Source organism: Acinonyx jubatus, chromosome B1 (assembly GCF_027475565.1).
Source record: "Acinonyx jubatus isolate Ajub_Pintada_27869175 chromosome B1, VMU_Ajub_asm_v1.0, whole genome shotgun sequence".
Lineage (NCBI taxonomy): Eukaryota > Metazoa > Chordata > Mammalia > Carnivora > Felidae > Acinonyx > Acinonyx jubatus.
The window spans coordinates 83826472-83852612 of NC_069382.1; the positions used below are offsets into that span (position 1 = coordinate 83826472).

The 26141-nt window shown below is 34.5% G+C and overlaps 1 protein-coding gene across 2 annotated transcripts in view; it reads left to right on the forward strand.

Annotated features, from left to right (window-relative positions):
• Positions 1-26141, forward strand: part of CLGN (calmegin) — a 49983-nt gene that overhangs the window by 18088 nt on the left and 5754 nt on the right. For both annotated transcript variants that reach the window (XM_015073615.3, XM_053216939.1), the window contains exons 3-11: positions 2496-2569; positions 3234-3292; positions 7503-7644; positions 11408-11489; positions 12898-13090; positions 16940-17129; positions 23001-23114; positions 23237-23387; positions 25705-25920. In XM_015073615.3, coding sequence (XP_014929101.1) covers positions 2496-2569; positions 3234-3292; positions 7503-7644; positions 11408-11489; positions 12898-13090; positions 16940-17129; positions 23001-23114; positions 23237-23387; positions 25705-25920 — 1221 coding nt within the window. The remainder of the gene's footprint in view (positions 1-2495; positions 2570-3233; positions 3293-7502; positions 7645-11407; positions 11490-12897; positions 13091-16939; positions 17130-23000; positions 23115-23236; positions 23388-25704; positions 25921-26141) is intronic.

A 26141-nucleotide genomic window follows, 5' to 3' on the forward strand; every position in this document is an offset into this window, starting at 1 on the left:
ATAGAGGAGAGTGACCTCTAAGATTCATTTCAGTTTTAATAGTAGTCATTTTCTAAATAAATAGAAAAACACTGCTTTTTTTCTAACTATTTCTTGCCATGTTTTAGAATGCTCATGTATTACAGAAATTTGTGCATTGCACCTAGCACAGTTTTATTACTAATATGCAGACGATTTTTATTATCAAAATAGGAATTTGTCACTGACTAAAGAGTGCTAAGCACTTCTATCTAAGAGAAAGGTTTTCAGTCTTATTTTGGACACTGCTGGCCCTCTTCAGATAAAAGATAAGGTAGTGTAATTTGCAGTTCTAGAGATAAAATAAGTCGTTTTTCTTATTTCTCTGAGGAAAGGAGATGCTAAATAGGAGGATGAATTAGAAAGGGAGGTGGTAATGAGGTAGACATTTAATAAGGCTCACCTGCGTTTCTGGCTCATCATTGTTAAGATATGTTTTGAGGTGGTGACTAACAAGTCTGAAAAACCTTGCGGAGATTTTTGTACATCTTGTCAATCCAGAAGAACTTTTACACTGAGGAATATTCATAGATAATATTGGGACGATCAGGAAATTTTTCAGAAATATTTTTGATGGTAAGAATGCATCAATTGTATTGTGTCAGCAACTGCTTAAATATATTATTGTTATAGACTTCACCTCACTTATTTTAGAGTTGTTTATTTGCAAATGAAAGTGTTGTTTAGCTGTTTAAGGTAATTATTCTTTCTCTTTTAAATTTTAAACTCCATGAGTACATTTCTTTTAAAACCTAGTTCTGCGATCTACAGAAAGTTAAGTAATCAAAGTGCTGATGATTAATTGAGATACAGCTACTACAACAGTCTTTGGAAGTTAAAACTTGAAATGAATTGAGAGATACCTGCCATTTTAACTGTATTAGGTGATAGTTGAAAAAAATGGTTGGAAAGGGAAAGAACAATTTCTGATGCTTCTAATTTTATAGTATTATAAGCATGTAGTAAAAGTAATCTAGACACAGTAAAATGTAAATAAAGGGCAATATAAACTTCTGGTGATTTAAAGAGTGATCTAATAGAAGCCTCGTGGTACCATTGTCCATTTTGCCAGTCCATAAAAATATAGAGAACAGTAAAGTTGTAATTCAGTAAACTTCATGAAAAATTGGCAATTTCAGGGGCACCTGGGTGGCTCAGTCCATTGGGCATCCAACTTCAGCTCAGGTCATGATCTCACGTCTGTGAGTTCAAGCCCTGTGTCGGGCGCTGTGCTGACATCTTGGAGCCTGGAGCCTGCTTCAGATTCTGTGTCTCCCTCTCTCTCTGCCCCTACCCCGCTTGTGCTCTTTCTCTCTCTCAAAAATAAATAAACATTAAAAAAAAATAAAGAAAGAAAAATTGGCAATTTTGATAGCAGAATTTTGACCCTGTCAGTAATTATGTGGAATTGTGTTTGATTATTACTATCCACCCCCCTTAAATAGACAGGAAAAGTACTCTCAGGTTAGGGTAGAGACAGTGAATAGAGAAAGTACTTCTGAATTCTTTTACCTAAAGGCTGAAAAAAGAAATCTCGTAATCATATACATAAAATTACAGAGCTTGATTCAGAAACGACCCAGATTGATCTATTACTTTAGGCGAAATTTTATTTGTTCATCAATTCAAATTACGTTTTGATAATTTGTCAATAAATTATTTCTAATCTTTTAAATTGTTTTGCTGATATGTTCTATACAGCATAATGGTTAAGTGTATAAGCTTTGGAGCCAAACAGCCTTAGTTCATATCATGTCCCAAAACTATCTAACTGTGCCACAGTGGGCAAGTTACTTGGCCTCTCTCACACAGTTTCATCATATGTAAAATGGGTGCAATAATAGTATTTTGCTCACAGAGGTATTATGAGGATTAAAAGAGCCACCATATAACCACCACCAGTCTCACTGTCATCATCATACCAGCTAACACTACAGAACACTTGAAACCATTCTTTGCAGATAATTGCTTTACAGTGCTTTCTGTATTGAATCTTTCTCTTCTCTGGGTTCCTAATCTCTCAAAATGGTATCTTCATCCTCTATCATGTAACAGTGAAATTTAAGAGTTGATATTAAACTTGTCTACATGCTTACTAAGTTTTTCATCTTACATGCATTAGACCATGCTCTGTCCTCTGTCTTTGATGATTTATATTCCCAAATGTTGTCACCTGTTAGAAGCCTTTCAAGGCCATGCCAGCTGTGTCATGAGGCTTTCTCTAGAACTTTTTCCCATCCTTCCTGTGTTGGAAGGACTCAGTGTATTTTTTATTTGCATTTACAGTATTTTTCTCATCATTGTATCTTTTATATTCTCTTGTACCTTATCACACTAGGATACAAAGTTTTGAGGTCATGTCACCTTTTATCTGTTTTACCTATATGTGCATTGCATATTAGGTTCTTAACTAGTGAGATTATTTAAAGTATTTGTGAAGATGAATAACTTTAGATTTTAAAAAATCTATTTTCTAGATTAACTATAAAACACCTCAACCTATAGGAGAAGTATATTTTACAGAAACTTTTGATAGTGGAAGGTTGGCTGGGTGAGTATTCATTCAAGAGAATGTTTTCTTTGATTTAATTAGCATTTTTAAAGTTATTGGCCTATGAATATTGCCTCTACTACAGAACTATAAAAAATTTTTAAGTATTCTATTTGGCACTGTAAACCAGTACCATTTTTGTTATTGATAGAAATGTTTAACTTGGAGAGTTATTCATTTATACAAAGAAAATATGCAAATGAATTACAAATATAAAGGAAAAAAATTATACCATTTCTTCATTCCTAAGGACTGATATTAATGATCTAACTTCAGATGACAAATTCAAATTACTGTCCCATCCTAAATATTGCTAAAAAAGTAAATGCCACTATTTATTGATTTTTATATGCCACACACTGTCCCAAGTAGGTAGGTCAGTACTATATTTATCTCCATAGCTTTATCGCCTTACAAGTGAGGAAATGAGGCTTAGTTTATCTGATGTGTGATCATACAGCTAGTAAATTGTGGATTCCAAATGTGTTTGGACTCTAGCCTTGTGAGATTATGTATGGGCATCCTTATTTAGCCTCTAAGCATTTAGTTTTTAATGAGAAGTGACTATTGGGTAATCTTTTGTTGTGTTTGTAGTATATGTTGTGTCTATAAATTGCTGGCTTTACTTTTAATGATACGTATTTGCTTTCATCTTTATTTATAGGTGGGTCTTATCAAAAGCTAAGAAAGATAATGCAGATGAGGAGATTTCCATATATGATGGTAAAATATTTATTTAAATATTCAATATAACCAGTATGATCCAGAGTTCACTACCTTTTAAAATTATATTTCTATTATATATATAATATATATATATAATATATGAGGTCTGGGGCTCCGTCATGCTTCCACAATAGAATGTTCAGCCTTATATCTCCTTTCTGATATTTCTGGAGGTCTCTGGGTGACCCATACTTAAGCAACCATCTGGTTTCCTGACTCGAAAGAGTTGGAATTTTTACTTCAGTGCAGTTAGTCACTGCATTTCCTGCAGCAGTATTTCCCAGGCTACTGCTGTTCTGTGGTGGTTCAACTCCAGCATGGGCGCACCTAGATCAGGTTGTAAGTCAGGGCAAGATCCTCTTAGCAAGTGTGAAACAGGGTAATTAATGAGAGCTACTAGTTACGTGGCTACTCCTGGAGCCCATATCTCCAGGCCTTAATGTCTACTTTCATTGGTTCTCTGATAGGATTATCTTCAAGCTTAGCCATAGAAAAAAAAATGTCCTATATGCAGGGGTCATCTTTTCTTCCCTAATAGGACGACAAAAGAACTTCTTTTTCCTTTTAGTCTAAAATCAGCCTCTTCCTTGGTTGTATGCTAAAGCAAGATCAGCCTCTTCTCATAGTGACTGGTAGTGGGAGTTCTCTTTCTCTCAGAGGACCTCATACCCATAAGGGTATGACCTCACACTCAGACTCCAACAGGCAGATACATGAGAACAGTAACAAAACAGATAATAGCTTGTGTTGGATGTCAGCTGTCTAATTCCTTTTCATAGTTTGTTTTAATGTGAGATGAAAATCATGCCTGCATGTCTTTCTTTGCAGTGTTCTCCATCCTCAGAACTCCTCTGGGTTTTTTTGTGTTTATATTCTCCAAAAAGAACTCTGCCATATGCACAGATCAAGCAATATTGCATTCAGTCCAAATCCATTTAGAGAAAAGAATAATTTCACCCAAAGAAGCAGGAAGTCTGCAGATGTGTAACATGACCTAAAATATGTCCGCAGAGATACACATTATCAAACAGAATGTTTGGCTTAAAACACCTAGGTTTAGGGGCACCTGGCTGGCTCAGTCAGTAGAGCATGCAACTCTTGATCTCAGAGCTGTATGTTTGAGCCCCATGTTGAGTGTAGAGATTACTTAAAAAAAAAAAAATCTTAAAAAAAAAACTATGTTTAGACTACTTTACAGTTTTTTCAAGAACTTTGGGTAGATAATTGTTTCACATTTGTATTTTAGTTTCCTAAAATTAAGATATACTCTATCTTACAAGTGAGTTTAAATCTCTGTTTCTTGATGGACAAAAGTGTCTTTTAACATTTAAATGAGTCTTTTCTTTAGCTTAAAATTAAAATCAAACAAGGAAGCAAAAAAACAAACAAAAAAACCAAGCTTCTTAGCACTGAAGTTTGGTCTGTAGTCTCTTAAACATAAATATCCATGAAAATAATTTTCTCACATATTAGATTTAGTATAGTTTTTGAATGATTTTTACCAGTGTCTTGAAAGCAACTTTGAAAAATATGGAATCAAAGTTCTAGATGCTAAAAATGATGTTTTGGATATTGATAGTAGCAGTGTTGTTTATAAATTGGTTAGTGGAGGGGCACCTGGGTGGCTCAGTCAGTTAAGCATCTGACTTCAGCTCAAGTCATGATCTCACAGTCCATGGATTCAAGCCCTGCATTGGACTCTGTGCTGACACTCGGAGCCTGGGACCTGTTTCAGATTCTGTGTCTCCCTTTCTCTCTCTGCCCCTTCCCTGCTCATGCTCTGTCTCTCTCTCTCAAAAATAAATAAACATTAAAAAAAAAAGTGGTAGTTGAGATTGATATTATGTTCTTTTGCAAGAGAATTTATTATTCACAATAGTTAATGACAGCTTCTGTCAAGTGCCACTTGAATAAAGCTCATTCTGAGCTTTTCAGGAGTAAGCAGATCTGTGAAACATGTGCTGGGATGTAGAGTTTGCATTTGGAGTAGACCTATTTACATTTTTAGATGAAGTTATTAATAAAAGTACAAATGTTTAATAAATACCAGTTCTTTAAGTGACCAACTTTCAGGATATAAAAGCTGTGAATTCCTTTTTAAAGAAAAATGTTTGTTTATTTATTTTGAGAGAGACAGAGAAGGTGCACGCCCCTACATGAACTGGGAGGGACAAAGAGAATCCCAAGCAGGAACCAAACTACGGTATCATGACCTGAGCCAAAATCAAGAATCTGACACTTAACCAACTGAGCCACCCAGATGCCCCTTAAACTGTGTGAATTCTTTTTAAAATTTGATTTATATCAGAATATATATTCACTGGTATTGTCTAGAATTTGGCTAAGTGATAAATTAATAGAAAGTTATTATTTATTTGGAATTGGAAAAACCTCTTGTCATTGGGCAATAATTACCCTGTCACAAGTTTTCTAAAATCAAAGCACTAGATGGTACCTTTTTCATGGCTGATAAATATATGTGCATAATTGCAAAAAAAAAGAAGACAAGATAGTTTAAAAAATTCTTTGCTATAAATATCCTGAAAATCCTAAAGATGAAGTTGTTATTCCTTAAAAGAAGACCTTTGATTTTGGTCAAACCACAGGTTAGTAGTGATAATACAATTTATCATCAATGTGAGAGAATAAATATCAAATGAATTCATCTTTTTTAGAAAGGTATAGTGTAACCAAATGAGGGAGAGAAAAGGAAAAGAAACCTATGAACTTTTAAAAATGGATTTTATAAAACTCAATAAATTCTGCACGGTGATAGACAGACCAAAAATTATTTCTCTCTGATTCATGATTGTTCAGGTTCCTGCACTATTGTTTTGTTTTGTTTTTTGTTTTAGAAAGGAAAACAAGTGATATAAAGAGCATTTATGATTCATAAGTGCCTGTTAATAAATATTCCAAGTTGGTATAATGCTGAAAAATAGCTAGTTTTTGCTAAATTGAGTTTCATTGGGAATTGACAGTACCTATAATTTTCAAAGCTAGAACATTTTATACAAATTAATAGAAGTTGGTTATTTTCTATTCTAAAGAGAAAAAAGGAGAAAAATCCAACATGCAACTTTTGGGCTACCGGCAACCCATGGAACTTTACAACGTTTGTAGCCCCAAATGTAATTCCAGGAGCTGTCTGATCTTAAACATGGAAAATCCCAGCCCAGAGAGGAGCGAATGCAACTTTGCCATTATTATAGCTTAGTGCTTATCCAGTGCTTGCTACTTTCTTGGCCAAAAGTTCTGAGAGCTAATTGGCCTAGCCTGAGAACAGTGACCTTAATTTGTGTTTATTGGGCATACAGTTTTCAAAATAAAATTTAAATCCCCACAGTACTTTTTGCAAAAGAAAGCAGCTGATGAGTATCATATATTGCAAAACAGACCGACGCAAACTGCTTATTTTGTGTTAAGGATACTCTTTATCTCCTATGTAATTTTAAAATATATCATTTTAGGGGTGCCTGGTGGCTCAAATCAGTTAAACGTCTGTCCAGCTCTTGGTTTTGGCTCAGATCATGATCTCATAGTTCATGGGTTCCAGCCCTGTGTCAGGCTCGGTGCTGACAGTGCAGAGCCTGCTTAGGATTCTTTCTCTCTCTCTGTCGCTGCTCCTGCCCCTCTCGTGCTGTCTCTGTCTCTCTCAAAATAAATAAATAAACTGAAAAAAATAAAAATAAAATTTATCATTTTAAAAATACAGCATTGATGGGGTGCCTAGGTGGCTCCGTCGGTTAAGCGTCCAACTTCGGCTCAGGTCATGATCTCACAATCTGTGATTCTAGCCCTCTGACAGCTCAGAGCCTGGAGCCTGCTTCAGATCCTGTGTCTCCCTCTCTCTCTCTGCCCGTCCCCTGTTTACACTCTGTCTCTGTCTCAAGAATAAATAAACATTAAAAAAAAAAATACAGCATTGCTAGATCATGCTACAAACCACATTTTGTAATTTCATTGATTAAAAAGTCAGAGAAATACAATCTAATTTTAGCTAAGAAAATGAAACTATTCTCTACTAAGATAAAAAAAAGAGTGGGCATGCATACAATTGCAGATATTATTTCCTGTTTTTCAAATTTTGTTCTATTTTTCGCAAATCAGCCTTCATAAAAAAATCTTATTAGTCACCACTGCTGATAAATAATTCATAAGTCATTGTTTTTGGTTTTCGTTTAATTTGCTTTGCTTTATATTTTAGGAAGATGGGAAATAGAAGAACTGAAAGAAAACCGAATACCTGGTGACAGAGGGCTGGTGTTGAAATCTCGAGCAAAGCATCATGCGATATCTGCGACATTAGCAAAACCCTTCATTTTTGCTGATAAACCTTTGATTGTTCAGTAAGTTTTATTATGTTTTACAGTACTTTCTCTGAAATATATGTTAGTTTTGTATAATTTGGCTTCTGAATATAGCTATGAAGGGTATAAAATGGGTATAAAAGTCCAGATTTCCTTTTCAGTTTCACTTACTTAAATACAGAAGGCATAAATACGCATAGGCACTCTGAGGTTTTGAGTAAAAGGAAGGTTAATTTAAAAGTTTTATAATATGTACTGTAATATAAAAAATTCTGCCACCATAGACCGTATAATACATACTAAAATCACCATTTTTATTTTAGCTCTTTTCTTAAAATTACTTACTGTTAAGATATTAATCTCAGTATATTCAGAATAGAACCATAAATATTGCTGCTAAACCAGTGATAAGATTCAAAGGAAAACAAATTTATTTTAAAAAAGACACACATATATGGATCAGTGTCTTCTAAGCATCAACCCCTTTTAAGCATTTTTTAATGGCTATTTTTATTTTTGAGAGAGAACAGAGCTATGAATGGGGGAAGGACAGAGAGAGAGGGGGACACAGAATCCAAAGCAGGCTCCAGGCTCTGAGCTGTCAGCACAGAGCCTGATGCGGGGCTCGGACTCACAAACTGAGATCGTGACCTGAGCTGAAGTCAGACACTCAACCGACTGAGCCACCCAGGCGCCCCAGCATAGACCCCTTTTAAAGGGCACATGTTTTCACAATGCTTCACTCCCCCATAGTGTGACATAAACTAGTTTTATTATGATGTTGCTTACATGTACACTGTCAGGTATAAATTCCTCAAGTTTCACCTATATAAAACTAATACAAAACAAAATCCACTTACACGAATACAATTACAAAGTCAAAAAATTCAAATTAAAAGCAAAGAAAAGGAAATGTATAAATGTTATTTTCTACCTTATGTTAGAAGATTTGGCTACCCAAAGTTAATTACAACACAAAGAAGTATCATTAACTATGAAGTTTATCACTCTAGAACCCCTTCAGTATTTTTGTTAACATGTTTAACATGTTCTCCACATAGTATAAAATGCCATTCTGTGTTTTAGAAAATTTTTAAAACATGGCATTTGGTGTCATTGGCTTAATTTTTCACTTGTGTTGTCTTGACTTAGCTGCATTGTCATGTCAATAAATTTAAATTTTTGAATAATGTCAAAGAGCATATGATTATTATTTTAGCAAATTAAAAATATTTTTATAGTTACTTATTGGAACTAATATTTGAGCTTGATATTATTTATCATTATTCAGGGTTTGGTTTTTCTTTTTTCTTAAAGTTTGAAAGTAATCCTATTCTGTTGAAACTTAGGTGAATATAATATCACTTTCTATTTTGACCCTTTGTGGCTTGAATGAAAAGATCAAGGGAAATAATATGGAATTTAATATTTTCAGAGTAAAATGAATCAAATATAGTATTTTCAGAAAGTATAAATCACCACTAGGCAAGTAAGCAAAAGTAGAAGCAAAGATTAGGTAATAAGTCTAGAAGAAATATTAAAGTAATTGTGAAATTATATCCTCAAAAAGGAAGAAGGGGACCAAGAATTGAATAGCAGTGTTTGATATGCTTACAAACAATTTGGAGAAGGAGAGTGAATGTCTTCTCTTAATACTGATGAAATGGGACAAATAAAGAAATTTTATATTAACTACTATAAATACTGTGGATTTATAACATAACTTTGCTCAAAACCTGCTTTTCCCAAATTGTGTACAATTTGTGTAATATGCGTTATGTGGTCATATAAGTTTTAGAAACTAACAATATCCTAACTTTCGACATAAGGAAGCATATTTGCTTGCCCGTTAAAGGTTTTGAGAACTTCTACATGTAAAAACCTTTTTCTAACTTTAATACTTTGTTTTCCAGACATACTTGACTACAGAATTCTTTCCCCCTAATGATAATTACTGTTTCGTAAGACGGTATGGGAAATGATACTCTAAAAGAGAATCAGGTTGCCATATACTCTAATATATCCTCATTTTTCCTGTGATTAAAGAATAACAGCTGTCAAGCTATATGATACACATTTCACTCATCTCTAATCCATTGTGAATTATTTATAATCTGCACAAGTTAATGATTTGAAAACTCTGAAAGTTTGCAGTGTAAGAAATAGATGTAACAATTGGGTCTAGACATAATACAACAACAAAACTATATTATATTTATAGAGACACTTTACAGAATTGTTTTTTTTCAGTTCTTACCTTCTCACAGAACCCTTTGTCCTTAGATCACCTATAATAAAAGTATCTTTTTATTTTACCTAAAATAGTTAATATTTACCTTTCATTCACACCATGGACCATTTCTTTTACTTTATAATCTTTAAAAACATGTTCCATGAGAAAAAAAATCTCTTTTTCAGCTACTGCTTAAAATAAATATAAGGGCAAGGTTTGAGGAAAACAGATTGTCCTTTATTTAAAAAATGAAAAAGAACAAAACAGACCCTTTCCTCTGGTCATAACAGAAGCTAACATTTTGGACATCTGGCCTTTGCTGTACATGATATTATTTAATCATCACTGTCCTTTGAGGTCTGTGAGCTTGAATAACTTGCCTTTCCTAGGTGTCACTAGAGTAAGTGGCAGAATCGGGAATAAATCTCAGGTCTTTCTGGCTCCAAATTACATGCTTGTAACCACTGTTGTAGACTTCTTGAGAAACAAAGCAGAGTGGAAATTAGCGGGGAAAGATCACCATAATCTGGCAACTCAGAGTCACTTAAAGTTTTACTATATTTCCTTTGTTCTTTTTGGTGCAAAATATATACACTAATTGGGTTCAAACTGTCAAAGTTTCGTATGCTTTTTTTTTTTTTTAACTTTTGTGTCACTAAAGTTTTTTTAGAAACATATGAAACTACAGTCCTTTCTTAAAATTATCACTGGTTTCTGTTACTTCTCTAGTTCTCATTTCTTTTTCTTTTAATTCATCAAGCCAAATCACAACCATTTTGGTTTTTACTGTTTTTCACTGTGAGGGCCATTTCATTGATCATTTCACATGTAATTCATTACTTTACCAAAAATCTCTCCTAAATACTGCTCGATATGCCTACGTCTTTGCCTAAGAAAGATTATTTTCTTTAAAAAAACAAAATAACAAAAACCTCTTGCTGGAAATGACACGGTGTTGCAAATCCATGAAAAGGCTCTCATGTCGGTTCATTCTTCCAGTTGTTTTTCTGCATTTCCTGGCCATTGAGGTGTGAAGTACTCCAGGTTATTGACTGAGATTATGAAATCTCTTTGCTGGAAGTATTTAATTAAATGGATGAGCTATTTAGCATGTAGGTGTAGTTGAACTACAATACAAATTAGTGAACTGGGTATCTAAGATCTATCAGCAATTTCTTAGAAATCTATTGCTGTAGCTATTGTCCTCATAGTTTTTGTTTTTTAGTTTATAAAGATGTATGTATAGTGTACACCTTATCTGACTTTGAAGTTTCCTGTTCTAGTTTTAAAGTATCTTATTCTTAATTCAGCAGTTTTGATGGAAAAAATTATGGCAACAAGTTGGCTGACTTTTCTATAGTTGATTATAATCATTCTATTAATATTTTAAGAATGTGCATAGTAAAAGCATGTCTGCTTATTCCCTACACGTTGTGGATATGCTTTATATGAGCTTCTGGTAATGTAAAACATTTATGTTTAAATGAATTGAGAGTAATACATTCGGTTTGAAGAGCGATTAGTAATTTTTTATTTATCAGCAGTATGATTCTTTTTCCCTTCATTTAGATATGAAGTAAATTTTCAAGATGGTATTGATTGTGGAGGTGCATACATTAAACTCCTAGCAGACACTGATGGTTTGAATCTGGTATGATATTTTAATGTTTAAGAAAACCGTATTAAAGTTTATAATATTTTTAAGAAGCAATTGATAAAGCTGAAATTTTTATTTTAACTGAAATTGAAAAGAACCTTAAAAATCTTTGTCCAAATGAGTCTGTATAGCTTTCAGAGTGCGCCTTCCAGTTTCATATGCAGCTATGTTACTTGATGGCATCAGTTTTGTAATCTTTGGCAAAATAATAGTTTGCTGTGTCTATAAGTAAAAAAATAACATGGTGCTTATAAATGTCATGGAAAGATCAGCTTAGAGTTATTTTCTTTACAAATTAAGAATCATAAATTTGTTCAGAGAAGTAAAATAATGGAGCAAAGCAGTAAAACGAAATGGTCAAACAACCAAATATAAAAGGTGGGCCAGTTCAGGAGTTGGCAGTCCCCAAAAATAACAGGTTAAAAATATTTTCATAATGAAGCAAGTGTATTAGAACTGTTTTGAAGGTTGGAGGCGTTTCTTGTAGCATTCTCCTATAGGGGGCTGTATCAGGGCTTCTGCATATAATGGACATAAGATAAATGAGGCATCAATGAGATATTTGTCAGAATGCATAGCTATGCCGAGGCCGTGAAACATATTAGAGTTAGGTAAAGGGGAGGCCGTTTGTAGTATATGTTGAAGGTTTTGGGTATTGAAAGGTGACTGTCACTCAAAGCTATAATGACATAATGAAATTAAGTGCCAGGTATTTTTCTAAGCACTTTACCTGATTAACTCAGTAAGTCCTCAGAGAAACCTTTAAGGTAGGTACTATTATTATCTCCATACTTGAGAGGTGATGAAACAGGACTATAGCAAAACTAAGAAATTTGTTCAGGGCCATATACAGCTGGTTAAGTGGCAGTGGTAGCATTTGCATCCCATTATCTGACAACGGATCCCATGCTTTGAACCAATAGGCCATACCAGATAAAGAGAAATTACTGGTAGTAAGATAGGGAGTATGTCTCTGTGTCTGTTTTTATGTCTGAGTCTCTCTTCACCATGTGCTCAGGAAGGTCGTTTTCTGGTATCTTCTTGAAAAATAGTAATGGGTAATCATTAAGGTCATTAGTGTGCTTTTCTCTATGCTTAAATTTTCTGAACAAAATATTAATAGTTCAGATTTAATTTAATAAAGTAATTCAAGTTTATTATGATGTTGCTAGGGTGGTTTCAGCATCTCCTACATCTTCAAGAAGTAGCATGTGCATTTTTAAAAAATCTATTTTTGAAGTAAAACTTTTTTCCACATCCTTTATTGTCACTTGTGTCAAATGATTCTTTGGTGAATTAGCATTCAATAGATCTTCATAACCTCTACCCAGTTGGATAGAATAGAAAAATTCATTACATACTCTAATTCTGGACTAATCCCTACACTCATCTCTCTTTGAAGGAAAACTTTTATGATAAAACATCCTATACCATTATGTTTGGACCAGATAAATGTGGAGAAGATTATAAACTTCATTTTATCTTCAGACATAAACATCCCAAAACTGGAGTTTTTGAAGAGAAACATGCCAAACCTCCAGATGTAGACCTTAAAAAGTTCTTTACAGACAGGAAGACTCATCTTTATACCCTTGGTATATCCTTTTAATTCATTCATTAATTCAAAAATATTTGCTGACTACCTTTATTTCATGGCAAGGGATTTGGGAGAAATCAACATTGATCCTACCCTTGAGGCGCTTATCTTTTTAGGATAATTATAATGCATATAGTGCAGGTAGAAAGTAAAATGCCACATGAGAGGTGAGATACATGAGGTGAGAGATGAGAGGTGAGATGATGAGGTACAGTTAAGAGTTCAAAATCAATATTACTTCCAGTTTGGAGACAGAGAAAACGTTTTGTTTTTTTATCTTTATTATTTTTTTTAATGTTTATTTATTTGAGAGAGAGAGCGCGCGAGCATGAGTGGGGGAAGGGCAGAGAGAGAAGGAGACACAGAATCTGAAGTAGGCTCCAGGCTCTGAGCTGTCAGCACAGAGCCTGACGTGGGGCTTGAACTCACAGGCTGCGAGATCATGACCTGAGCCGAAGTTGGATACTCAACCAACTGAGCCACCCAGGCGCCCCCAGAGAAAACAGAGATTATATATTAACTAGTCTTGAAATGTAGATGGAACCTGGAAGATAGGAGAAGAAAAGGAAATTTGAGGTGATATGACATTAGTGGTACTATAAGAATGGAAAAGATTAAAAAGGAAAAAGTCCTTGATGCCAAGCTAAGAAACTTGGACTTTACAAGTAGTTGAATTATTGTTACTTCCTACCTCATGGTAGTTGTGGCACATATTTAAACTTGGAAAGGGAAAGTATTGAGCAACCATTATATTAACGTACTTAGCTTAACTTTGTAAATAGTAGTTTGCATAGACATTGAGTGGGAGGAACGTTGTAAGGAATTGATTCTCCTCTTCCCAAGTACATACAGTTATGGAGCTTTGATGTGTCGATGATTATTTAAGATCACAGCGTGTCAGAATCTGAAGGACAGCTCTATCCAAGACTAAGATATTTCAGTTCTCTTTCCAAAGACTTCAGTTGCAGAAACATTGAAGTTGTCTGCCAAGGCAATGACCAATTTTATTTTTAATGTCCGCATTTATATCAAAGAGCTTTTTCTAAAGTTGGAAAATAGAACTGGATGTTTTGGGGAACGTAAAGTAAAAGTAATGAGAAGTTATAACTAGAATAGAACAAATAAATTTCATTAGACTTTGTACAAATTTGGGGAAAAGCAACTTGGTATAATATATCAAAGACTGTAAGAGGATTATGTGTTTTGAAACCACAATTCCATTGTAAGGAATTTATCCAAAGAAAATAATCCAAAAGAAAGAAAATGAGCTATGTGTGGAAATAATACTGTAAATTTAAAGCAACCCAAATGTTATAGTAGGAATTTTATATGCAGTACAAAAATGATAACTATGAAAATATTTAGCAACAAGGGAAAATGTTTACAATATTAAAATGTTAAAAGAAAATGAGATATAAAGTGGAAGTAGATTATTGTAGGGGCCACTAGGCAAATTATGCAAGCAAATAGAAAGACCAGGGAAAAAAAAGAACTAATTGTCATTAGTCACCTGATACATACCATGCTCTGTGCTAGGTACTTGGTTTAGAACCATCATGTGAGGTGAACAGTTTCTTTCTATTGTACCTTAACTTAGGTTAAGTAACTCCCTCTAGGAAATAAAAGTAATTGGTAGATCTAGAATTGAAATTCAAGTCTGACTCTTAAACACTTGCTTTCTTACTACTATACACAAAAACTTTGTAGTACTAGGATTATTGAATGACTTTAAAAATTTTTCCTGTAGGGGTGCCTGGGTGGCTCAGTTGGTTGGGTGACTGCCTTTGGCTCAGGTCATGATCTCGCAGTTTGTGAGTTTGAGCCCCACGTCAGGTCTGTGCTGACAGCTCAGAGCCTGGAGCCTACTTCAGATTCTGTGTCTCCCCCTCCCTCTACCCCTCCCCTGATCACGCTCTGTGTCCCTCTGTCTCTCAATAATAAATAAATATTAACAATTTTTTTTTTAATTTTTTCCTGTACTACTAATATATTTTTGTAACATTATTTTATAGTTGTTCTAAGAACTTTACAGAGTACACCTTTAAAGGCATAAAATCCAATGTCTTTTATTGTAAATTCATTTAAAGTATTTTAATACAGTTTTAGACAAAGGTGTCTTTTCACATATTAGGATTTGTCATGTGCTTTTTTGTTTTTTCACGGTAATTTTTAAACATTTCAGTTGCAGAATTTATTCAGAACATTCTTTTCAAGATTTTTCTTGAGAAATGCCTTTTTTGAGTTAGGAAGAATCTAGTACTTTTTTACATTTAAGATCTTACTCTTAGCTCTGCTTAAATCTTGACTTCTTCCCTATGTAGTAATATAGTTTTATAATCTCAGCTGCAGTAGAAGAGGAAATATTGGAGAAAAAAGGGAGAAAACACAGAGTGTTGCATTATATGAATTTGTATATAAATTACAGTATTTGATTTTGGTATAAGTAATTTGGCATTGTTTTTACTGAAACCTCTAGAGATTGTTCTTGCTTTAGAACTATTTCTTCAGAACGTGGTAGCCCACTTACTAATTAAGTCAGAACAATCCTGACATTCATTGATAGCTCCTACTTCTTTAGCTTATTGAAAAGCACATGTTAGACATCTATTTTCATCTAACATTCCTTCCAAAGATCTAAAATTTACCCAGTGACCATACCACCCAAGTTTACAGTGGAGAGAGCTTTTATTTTGTCATTACAATGGATAAGGGGTCCTTTATGAAACTTGGCTTGGATAGTTAGTTAATTAGTTTTAGAGATGGGGAAGGAGCAGAAGGAGAAGGAGAGAGTGAATCTCTTTTTTTTTTTTTAACTTTTTTTTAATGTTTATTTTTGAAAGAGAGACAGAGCATGAGTGGGGATGGGGAAGGGGCAGAGAGAGAGAGGGAGACACAGAATCTGAAGCAGGCTCCAGGCTCTGAGCTTTCAGCACAGAGCCCGACATGGGGCTCGAACTCAAGAGCTGTGAGATCATGATCTGAGCCGAAGTCAGATGCTTAACCAAATCAGCCACCCAGGTGCCCCTGGAAAGAGAGAATCTTAAGCAGGCTCCATGCTGGGCTTGATCTCACAACTGTGAGATTATGACCTGATCTGAAATCAAGAGTCAGATGCTTAACCAACTGAGCTATCCAGGTGCCCCTGGCTTGGGTACTTTTAGAGAGCTAACATTCACCTCCAAACAAACATATGTGTAAACTTGAATATTTTCCATCAACCTTAAGATATTTTACACTACAGTGTATGCATCATTGAATTTGAAATATCATTAACTTGAAAATTTTCTAGGAAATGGTAGTCATGCATCAATGTTAATTTCCTGCTTTGGGTGACTAGATTGAAGTTATATAGGAGAATGTCCTTGTTTGTAGGAAATATACATTAAAACATTCAGGGATGATGTGTCTGAGGTTAGTAAATTAATTTCAAGTGGTTCATGAAAAAATAAAGTTCTTCATAGTGTATTTGCAAGTTTTGAAGTTTGAGATAGTTTCAAAAAAGTTATTTTAAAATACTGAAGAAGATTGGGTTGCCTTCTGTGATAATAAATAAGTGAAGCTCACTGGTTGTGTGAGTCCCAAACTGAATTAGCTATTGGATATTCTTTATTTGAGAAGTAATGGAGCATTTTATTAAATTATTACTTAAGACAAATTTTTCCCTTTGGTTTTAGGAAGCACTGTACCTAATGATCTCAGCATATTTTGATTTAATATTTGATTGTAATTCCTCTATTTCTGGTTAATGAAAAATTCTACTCATGAAATTTAGGGTAGTTTTTTATTTAGAAGATTATTTTTAAAATGTCAGTCATTATAGGTGTTATTTATTTAAATTGGTCTTTAGTGATGAATCCAGATGACACATTTGAAGTATTAATTGATCAAATAGTTGTAAACCAAGGAAGCCTACTAGAAGATGTGGTTCCTCCTATCAATCCTCCCAAAGAAATTGAAGATCCCAGTGACAAAAAGCCTGATGAATGGGATGAAAGAGCAAAAATCCCTGATCTTTCTGCTGTCAAACCAGAAGACTGGTAAGCAAAGAATTCAGTAGCAAAGCATTAGTTGGTATAATTCAGTAATGAGATATTACATATAAGTGAAGTTTACAACCAGTGAAACATATTCCTTTAAACATCAAAATTACTTATTTTGACTATTTGGGGTGAAATAGTTTTCTAAAATAGACTTTGTATTTCCTTGCCTTTTAATTATCTTAATTTTCATTTTAATTAATATTTTTTCAACATTTTTTCAATATTTTTTTTTTATGTTTCCAATGCTCGGGTGGGGGGCATTCCATGAATCTAAGACACCGACACTTTAATTCTAATTCCTAGTTTGATCTTTATCATGTATGTGTGTGCACATGTTATATAGTTAGTTTTTTCAGTTAATGATTAATGGTTTTAAAATAGACATATGTTCAGCATCTTCTAAAGCCATATAGGATTCACTCGTACTAAATTCCTTAGCTGAGTATTTGTGTTGTTTTCATTCTATAGGATTATGAGTATTTGCCTTAAAAGAAATGTATTCAGTTTCTGAGTTCCCATAGCTTTGAGTTCAGATGGTGAGAGATGCCTGCTAACTCACCCTAACTCACGAGTTCCTAAGGGTCAGGAATCTGGGTGTGGCTAGCCTGGCTAGCCGACTGGTTCTGGCTCAGGCTCTCTCCTGAGGTCAGAGTTCAGCATTCATCTGAAGGTCTGACTCTGGCTACTGGAGGATCTGCTTTGCTTTTTAACTGGCTAACGTGGCTGTTGTCAAGAAGTTTCAGTGCCTTGCCACTTGGGCCTCTCCTTAGTGTGCTCATGATGTAGCTGATGCCCCCCCTCCCCAGAGGGAGTGACCCCAGAGGGGGAGAGAGCACAGCCACAGGACTTGTAACATCTTTTTATAACCTAATCTCAGAAGTGATGTGTCATCACTTCAGCTGTATTCTGTTTGTCACAAGACTAACTCTGCCTGGTACATTTAGGAGGGAACTACACAAAGGTGTAAATATTAAGTATGGTTTTGCTATTTATTTTTGAGAGAGAGAGAGAGAGAGAGAAACAGAGTGTGAGTGGGAGAGGGGCAGAGAGAGAGGGAGACACAGAATATAAAGCAGGGTCCAGGTTCTGAGCTGTCAGCACAGAGCCCGATACAGGGCTTGAACTCAGAAACCTCAAGATCATGACCTAAGCTGAAGTCAGATGCTTAACTGATTAAGCAACCCAGGTGCCCCACTAAGTATGATTTTTAAAAGTTCTTTTCTTAGTTTACTAAGAGTTTTGTTTTTTTCCATGATTGGGTGTTGGATTTTGTAAAGTACTTTTGTGCATGCATTGAGATGACCATGTGGGTTTTCTCTTTTCTTCTTTTTTAAAAAATTTTAGAGAAAGAAAGTAAGAGGGGGACAGGGTAAGAGAGAATCTTAAGCAGGCTCCATGCTCCGTGTGGAGCCCAACGTAGGGCTCGATCCCATGACGGTGAGATCATGACCTGAACCAAAATCAAGAGTCAGACACTGAACTAACTGAGCCACCCAGGTGCCCCTCTTTTATTCGCTTAGTATGGTGATTTTGATTGATTTTCAATACTAGACTAAACTTACAGTCCACTTGGTCAGCAAGTGTTGCCCTTTTTATATTTGCTGGATTCTTAAATTTTTTTTTTAATGTTTATTTTTGAGAGAAAGAGTGCAAGCAGGAGAGGGGCAGAGAGAGGGAGGGAGACACAGAACTTGAAATTGGCTCCAGGCTCTGAGCTGTCAGCACAGAGCCCAACACGGGGCTTGAACTCGGGAACAGTGAGATATTTGTCTTTGATGATTCATGATTTGATTGTCTTACCTAAGAAATCTTTGCCCAAATGAATGCCACAAAGATTTGCTTTTTTTTTTCCTAGACAAATAATTTTGACTAAAACTCTGTTCTAAGTTAATTGTATGTAGTGTGAGATCTAAATCAAGATCAGTTTTTAAAAATAAGGATGTCTAATTATGCCAGCACCTCTTATCATCATTAATGTCTATAATGATCTATGATGATAACTTTTATTTTACTAATAATATGGTAATTTGTGTTTTTTCTTGATGAATCTAGCTACAGGTTTATCGATTTTATTGACCTTTTTGAAGAACTGGCTTTTGTTTTATTTTTTTTCCCTCTATTGACCTTTGTTAAATTTTGTTATTTGTTTCCTTCTTCTTACTTTGGACTTAATTTGCTTCATTTTTTTTTTTTTTGGCCTTATTTAGAAAATCTTTTCTGACAGAAGCAGCTGTAAGTTTTCTCTAAACACTGCTTTAAGTGTGTTTTACAAATATATGTCACTTACAAGAACATTCAGTTCATACCGTTTTCCAATTTCATTAGTGATTTTTTTCTTTAATCCATGTGTTTTTAAATGTGTTGCTTTGTTGGCAATTATTTATGGATTTTCCAGATATGATTTTCATTTTGACTCCAAATTTTTAATTCTGTGGTCAGAAAATTTACAAAGGTCAATTGCATCAGGGTTGTTGAAAGCGTCTACATATTTACTGGTTTTCAATCTATTCTCTTACTGAGAGAAGAGTTTTAAAATCTTTTGATGGATTGGTATTCCCTTTGAGTTCTGTTAGTTTTGCTTCATGTATTTGAAGATCTGTCACTATTTCTATTCGTAGTACTTCATGACCTCTTGAGGAACTAACCATTTTTTTATTATAGAATAATATCCTTCTTTATAAACTCTTGTAATACTCTTGTCTTGATGTCTACTTAGTCTCATACTAAGTCAACAAACACTTCTGGTTTCTTTTAAATCATATTTCCATTGAGTATTATTTTCCTTTGTTTAACCTATATATGCCTTTATTTTTAAAGTCATTTTCTTGTAGGCAACCTATATGTGGTTCATGTGTTTTAATTGGAGTGTTTTAAATTGTTTACATTTAATGTAATTATTAATATGATTGGATGGAAACATACTTGTTTTCTTGCCACTTGTGTTGTTTGTCCCATATATTCTGTGGTACTTTATAAAATATTTTTCCTGACTTCTTTTAGATTGAGTTATTTTGTTTTATTTTATTTTTAGTCTTGTATTCTTTCTTTCCTGTTGGCATATTGCCTTTTCCTCTGTGGTTTATTGTTTTAGTGGTTGCTCTAGGGTTTACAGAATTTTGCATTTCTAACTGACTTCAGTCTACTCTCAACTAATATTATATCACTTTATGTCTAAGTTAATCTTATCAGGGTCTTGTCATTTTCTCCTCCATTCTTTGTGCTATTATCAATACATTTATGTCTATCTATTCTATGAAGGCCACACACATTTATTCTTCACTCAGTATATTTTAGTCAGACAGTTATTAGGGGAAAAGTTGTTTTATTTACCCACATAGTTACCACTTAGGATACTCTCTTTTTGTGTAGATACACATTTTCATCTGTTACTATTTTTCTTCTGCCTGATAAAAATTCTCTCAATGTATTGGTACATGTCTGCTGTCATTGAATCCTCTCAACTTTTAAGTATCTGAAAATTTCTTTATTTTCCTTAATTTTTTTAAATGTTTATTTATTTTTGAGAGAGAGAGAGAGAGAGAGAGAGAGAGAGAGAGAGAGAGAGAGAGCACGAGCAGGGGAGGGACAGAGAGAGAGGGAGACACAGAATCCAAAGCAGGCTCCAGGCTCTGAGCTGTCAGCACAGAGCCCAACGTGGGGCTTAAGCTCACGAACTGTGAGATTATGACCTGAGCCAAAGTGGGACTCTTAGCCAACTGAGCCACCCAGGTACCCCTATTTTCCTTAATTTTTGAAAGGTGTTTTCACCATTATAGGTTGATAATTATTTTTAAAGTCATTTCTTGAGTTGTCTTGAGGCTTGCGTTGTTTCCAATGAGAAGTCAGTTGTTATTCTCATCCTTTTTCTCCTTTACCTAATATGTAATTTTTTTTTCTGTTTGGTGTTAAGATTTATTGTTACTAGTTTTCAACAATTAGATAGTGTTGTGGTGTGGTTGTGTGTGTGTGTGTGTGTGTGTGTGTGTGTGTGTATGTGTATGCTTGCCTTGCTTTCCAGCTTTTTGGAATGTGACTGTATAGTTTGTATCAACTTTGGATAATACTTGTCCTCATTTTTTTTTCAGTATTTTTTCCATTTCACTTTTAGAGCGAGAGAGTGCAGCCAAGTGGGGGAATGGGGCTGAGGGAGAGAGAATCCTAAGCAGGCTCCACACACAGTGCAGGGGGCCCAATGCAGGGCTCAATCCCATGACCCTGGGATCATGACCTGAGCCAAAATCAGGAGTGGGCCACTCACCAACTGACTGAGCCATCCAGGCACCTCCTAGCCTTTATTTCTGTAAATATTTATATGTGCCTCTCCATCTCTCTTTTTGGGACACCAAGTAAATTTAAGACTGCTTTATGTTGTCTCACAGGTCACTGAGTGTCTGTTCACTTTTTTAAGCCAATTTCTCTCTCTCTGCTTCATTTTAGAAAGTGTCGACTCCATTTCTTCAAGCTCTTGTGTGTAAACATTGGGGTTACTACTGACTCAGAAATTGAGTGTTGCTCCTGGATAACCAAAAGTGTTTCCTTGTTAATTCTCTTGTAGATAAAGAGAGATCCTGATTTATCATAAAAATGTCTTTGCATTCAAGCAAATAGTATCATAGGGAGGTAACTTCTACAAGGAAGAAATAACAGTATGGTTGTTTTTAATAAATAAAAAGTCACTATTAATGCATAATTTTCATGAATTCATACTTTCAGAAATGGTAGGAGTACCTCCCTCCATGTGGATTTTCTTCCATTGTTTCATATTTCTTTACCTATAAAGAGTAAGCCTGGGAAGTAAGTTTGCCCTGAAATGAAAGAAACTGCTACTAATAAGCTCTTTCTGATTGGTGATGCATGTTAGAATTTGTTTTATAAACTGATAAAGGAAATGCTCCCTTAAATTTTAAATTCTAGTTACTCTGAGCCCTGAGACACTCAAAAGTGATAGCAGGCAAGTATAAGTCTTTACATATAGAGAGTTGATTATTTGAGTTTATTTTGTTAGTAGATCTGTTTGAAAAATTACATGTAACCTCTTGTTTAAAATTTGTACTTTTCTATAAAGATGAAAATTATACTAGTAGTTTTATTCAGTACTTACTATGATTATGTTTATATACTTGAGAATTTATTTTCTAAGTATAATTTTTAATGAAAATATAAAAGTAATAGAATTAAATATGGAGAGTTTAAAAAAGAATAATATTAGAGTAAGGAAGACCTTTCCTAATATGACATAAAATTTAAGAATCATAAAAGAAAATACTAATAAATTTCAACTACAGAAAATGAATTATTTGAGTATAACCAAAAAAACACCTATCATAAACTATATCAAAAAATACATGAGAAACAGGAAAAAATATTTTCAATTCAGACAGCTAATTTCACGTTAATTTCTAATATATTCCAGGATATTCATTATAGAATTATTTGTAATAGTAAATTTTTAGAAATACTAAATGTCCCTCAAGAGTAGTTAGTCTAAATAAATTATGGTATAGCCACAAATTAGAAAACTGTACAACAGTTAAGAATGAAGCAGATATATATTATATAAAACAGGGCTCACAGAGCAGTCTTGGCACGTAGTATGTGTTTGTTGATGAATTGATGAATTTTTAAGTAAACAAAAACATACTCTGTATAGAATGCTATCATTTGTGTAAAAAAACCCAGTATATACCTATGTGCATGTATGCATGGGGCACAACAGGGAATGTATACACAAGAAAGTAACAAGTTAGCAGAAGATTTTGGTGGATGAGAAATGGGGGAGATAGTAGACACAAAGACAGACTTCTGTAACATATGCATTTTTAAACTTTTTGAATAACTAATACTTGACACAAAATACTGCATTTTCAGGGATGAAAGTGAACCTGCCCAAATAGAAGATTTAAGTGCTGTGAAGCCTGATGGCTGGCTTGATGATGAACCAAAATTTATTCCAGATCCTAATGCTGAGAAACCTGATGACTGGTAAACAAACACTCTTCATCCTCAGCTGTGAATTTCATCCATTTCTTACTTGCTTTTTGTTACTGACTGACTGACAGGAGAGATGTGAGGTTACTATATTTGCTTTGTTCTAATTTCCTAAGGAATGAAGACATGGATGGAGAATGGGAGGCACCTCGTATTTCTAATCCAGCATGTCAAATTGGGTGTGGTGAGTGGACACCTCCCATGATAGATAACCCCAAATACAAAGGAGTGTGGAGACCTCCAATGATAGATAATCCTAACTACCAGGTAATAACCCACTTCTTCCAATTCCATAGTAAAGTTTAAAATGCTGTGATATTTCTATTATATATTTAGTTATTGATAATGCTGTGTTAACTTTTAGAAATTTGATTTGTAATAGTATACTTTAGCTATCTTAAGCCAAAGGAGGGGTGCCTGGGTGGCACTCAGTTGGTTAAGTGTCTGGCTTTTGTTTCAGTTCAGGTCATTATCTCAAGGTTCGTGAGTTCAAGCCCCACATGGGGCTCTGCACTGACAGCACAGAACCTGCTTGGGATTCTCTCTCTCCCTCGCTCTCTGTCCCTCCCCAGTACGTGCACAGTCACTCTCTTTCTCTCACTCTCCCACAGAATAAAGAAACTTAAAAAAAAAAAAAAGTAAAAGAAAATAGACTCCAACTAATTTATTTAAAACATTTTTTAATGTTTATTTATGTTTTGAGAAAGAGACAGAGTGTGAGCAGGGGAGGGGCAGACAGAGAGGGAGACACAGACTCTGAAGCAGGCTCTAGGCTCTGAGCTGTCAGCACAGAGACGGACACGGGGCTCGAACTCATGAACGGTGAGATCATGACCTGAGCTGAAGTCAGACGCTTAACTGAGTCACCCAGGTGCCCCTAATTTATTTTAAAAAGTAGAGTACTCTTGGGGCGCCTAGGTGGCTCAGTCATTTGGGAATCTGACTCTTGATTTCAGCTGGGGTCCATCTCCCATGGTTTGTGGGATCGAGCCCCGTGTGGGGCTCTGTGCTGAGGGCATGGAGACTGCTTAGAACTGCTCTGCCCTCTCCTGCCCATACTCTCTCTCTCTCAAAATAAATAAACTTTGGGGTGCCTGGGTGGCTCAGTGGGTCAAGCGTCTAACTCTTGATTTCAGCTCAGGTCATCATCTCATGGGTTCATGAGTTTGAGCCCCGCATCAGGCTGTGCACGGACAGTGCAGAGCCTACTTGGGATTCTTTTTCTCTCCCTCTCTCTCTGCCCCTCCCCTACTCGTTCTCTCTCTCTCTCTCTCACACAATAAATAAACTTTTAAATAAATAAACAAACAAAAAGAAATGCAGAATCTCAGGTCTCAAACCTACTGAGTCTAAGTCTGCATTAAAAAAAAAAAAAAAAAAAAAGTAAAGTATTCTTGGGGCAGTGGCCAGCTCAGTGCATAGAGCATGTGACTGTTGGGGTCACATAAGTACAAGCCCCACATTGGGCATAGTCTACTTTAAAAAAAAAAAGTCAAATATTCTTTATGTAATTTTCTGGAGGAATAATATTAAGAACTAAACATCAGTCACTTCATACTATATTTTTCTCTGTTAATCGATGATCAGTCTGGAACCAAGTTCCAGTTTAGAATTAAATATAAGAAATGAGTTCTGATCAGGAGACCTCACATTGTACATTTTAGTAATTGATGCCTGTGCTTAATTGATGTGCTCCTTATTTTCTGGTGTTATTAAACTTTGGCTTTTTTTCAATAATATCAGATGTCTTTTGAGTGTACCTGGATTTTGGGGTCGAATCTCTATGTTATGCATTTAACCCTGTAGTTTTATCTAATTATTCATTGACATTTTCTAACATTTATTATACATAGGCAATTGCATATTCTAATTGTTTCCTGTGAGGTTTTTTTCATAGCATTTATCACAGAATGCTTATTTTGGTAACTTTTTAAATGACTGTCTCTTTCACTACTTTAAATTTAATAATAGAGGAACCATGTCTCTCTTGATCATCACTCTATCCCTAGTATCTGGCATAGTGCCTGGTGCAGAATAGACATACATGATGGAAGAGTGAGTGAGTCAGTAATCATATTGTTGAATTTTTTTGATTTGGCTGAGTTTAATCATTTAAGATTTAATGGAACTTTTATGTTGAATTTTTTTCTGAGGTGCAGAAAAACATATCCATACCCATCATTGGTATGTGTTAAAGGAATGGCTTCATATTTAGCATACAGTAATCTCTCTGATTTGGGCAATTTTAATGACTTCTTGCTTTTAATAACTTTGCTAAAGGTAAAAAATATTGTCTATAATGGTATCACTTGTGAAATTTAATTACTCAAGTTTCTTTGTGTGTTGGATTTTCACTTTGCCGTTTTTGGAGTTTAAAGTCAGTTCTATTCATAGGGAATATTGTGTACAGAATGAGAAGAAAAGTTTTTCTTTCCAATGACTTGCTGATGAATTAACATCAGATAAGATTTTCTTTTTTCTCCAAATAGTACTGCTGATTTCATTCAACAGCAACAACTTCTTGAATAGCATTTATAATGACATTATTTTATTTGAAAATGTCTTTAATTATTTTTTCTTCCAGGGAATCTGGAGTCCTCGAAAAATTCCTAACCCAGATTATTTTGAGGATGATCATCCATTTCTTCTGACTTCTTTCCGTGCTCTTGGTTTAGAGCTTTGGTCTATGACCTCTAATATCTACTTTGATAATTTTATTATCTGTTCAGAAAAGGAAATAGCAGATCGCTGGGCTGCAGATGGTTGGGGAGTGAAAATAATGATAGCAAATGCTAATGAGGTACAGTATTTACCATAGAATAATAATAAGACTTCGTCCTGGTTATAGGTTATACAAATGGCCCTAAAAGGTAAATAAATATGTAGTCATTAGTAAATGCCAAAGAAATATACTTAAATAATTTTATGTAGATAAAATACTTAGCTTTACTATATTATAACTTCATCATGAACTATATAATGAACTGTATGTATGTACATTTTTCATTCATTAAATTATGA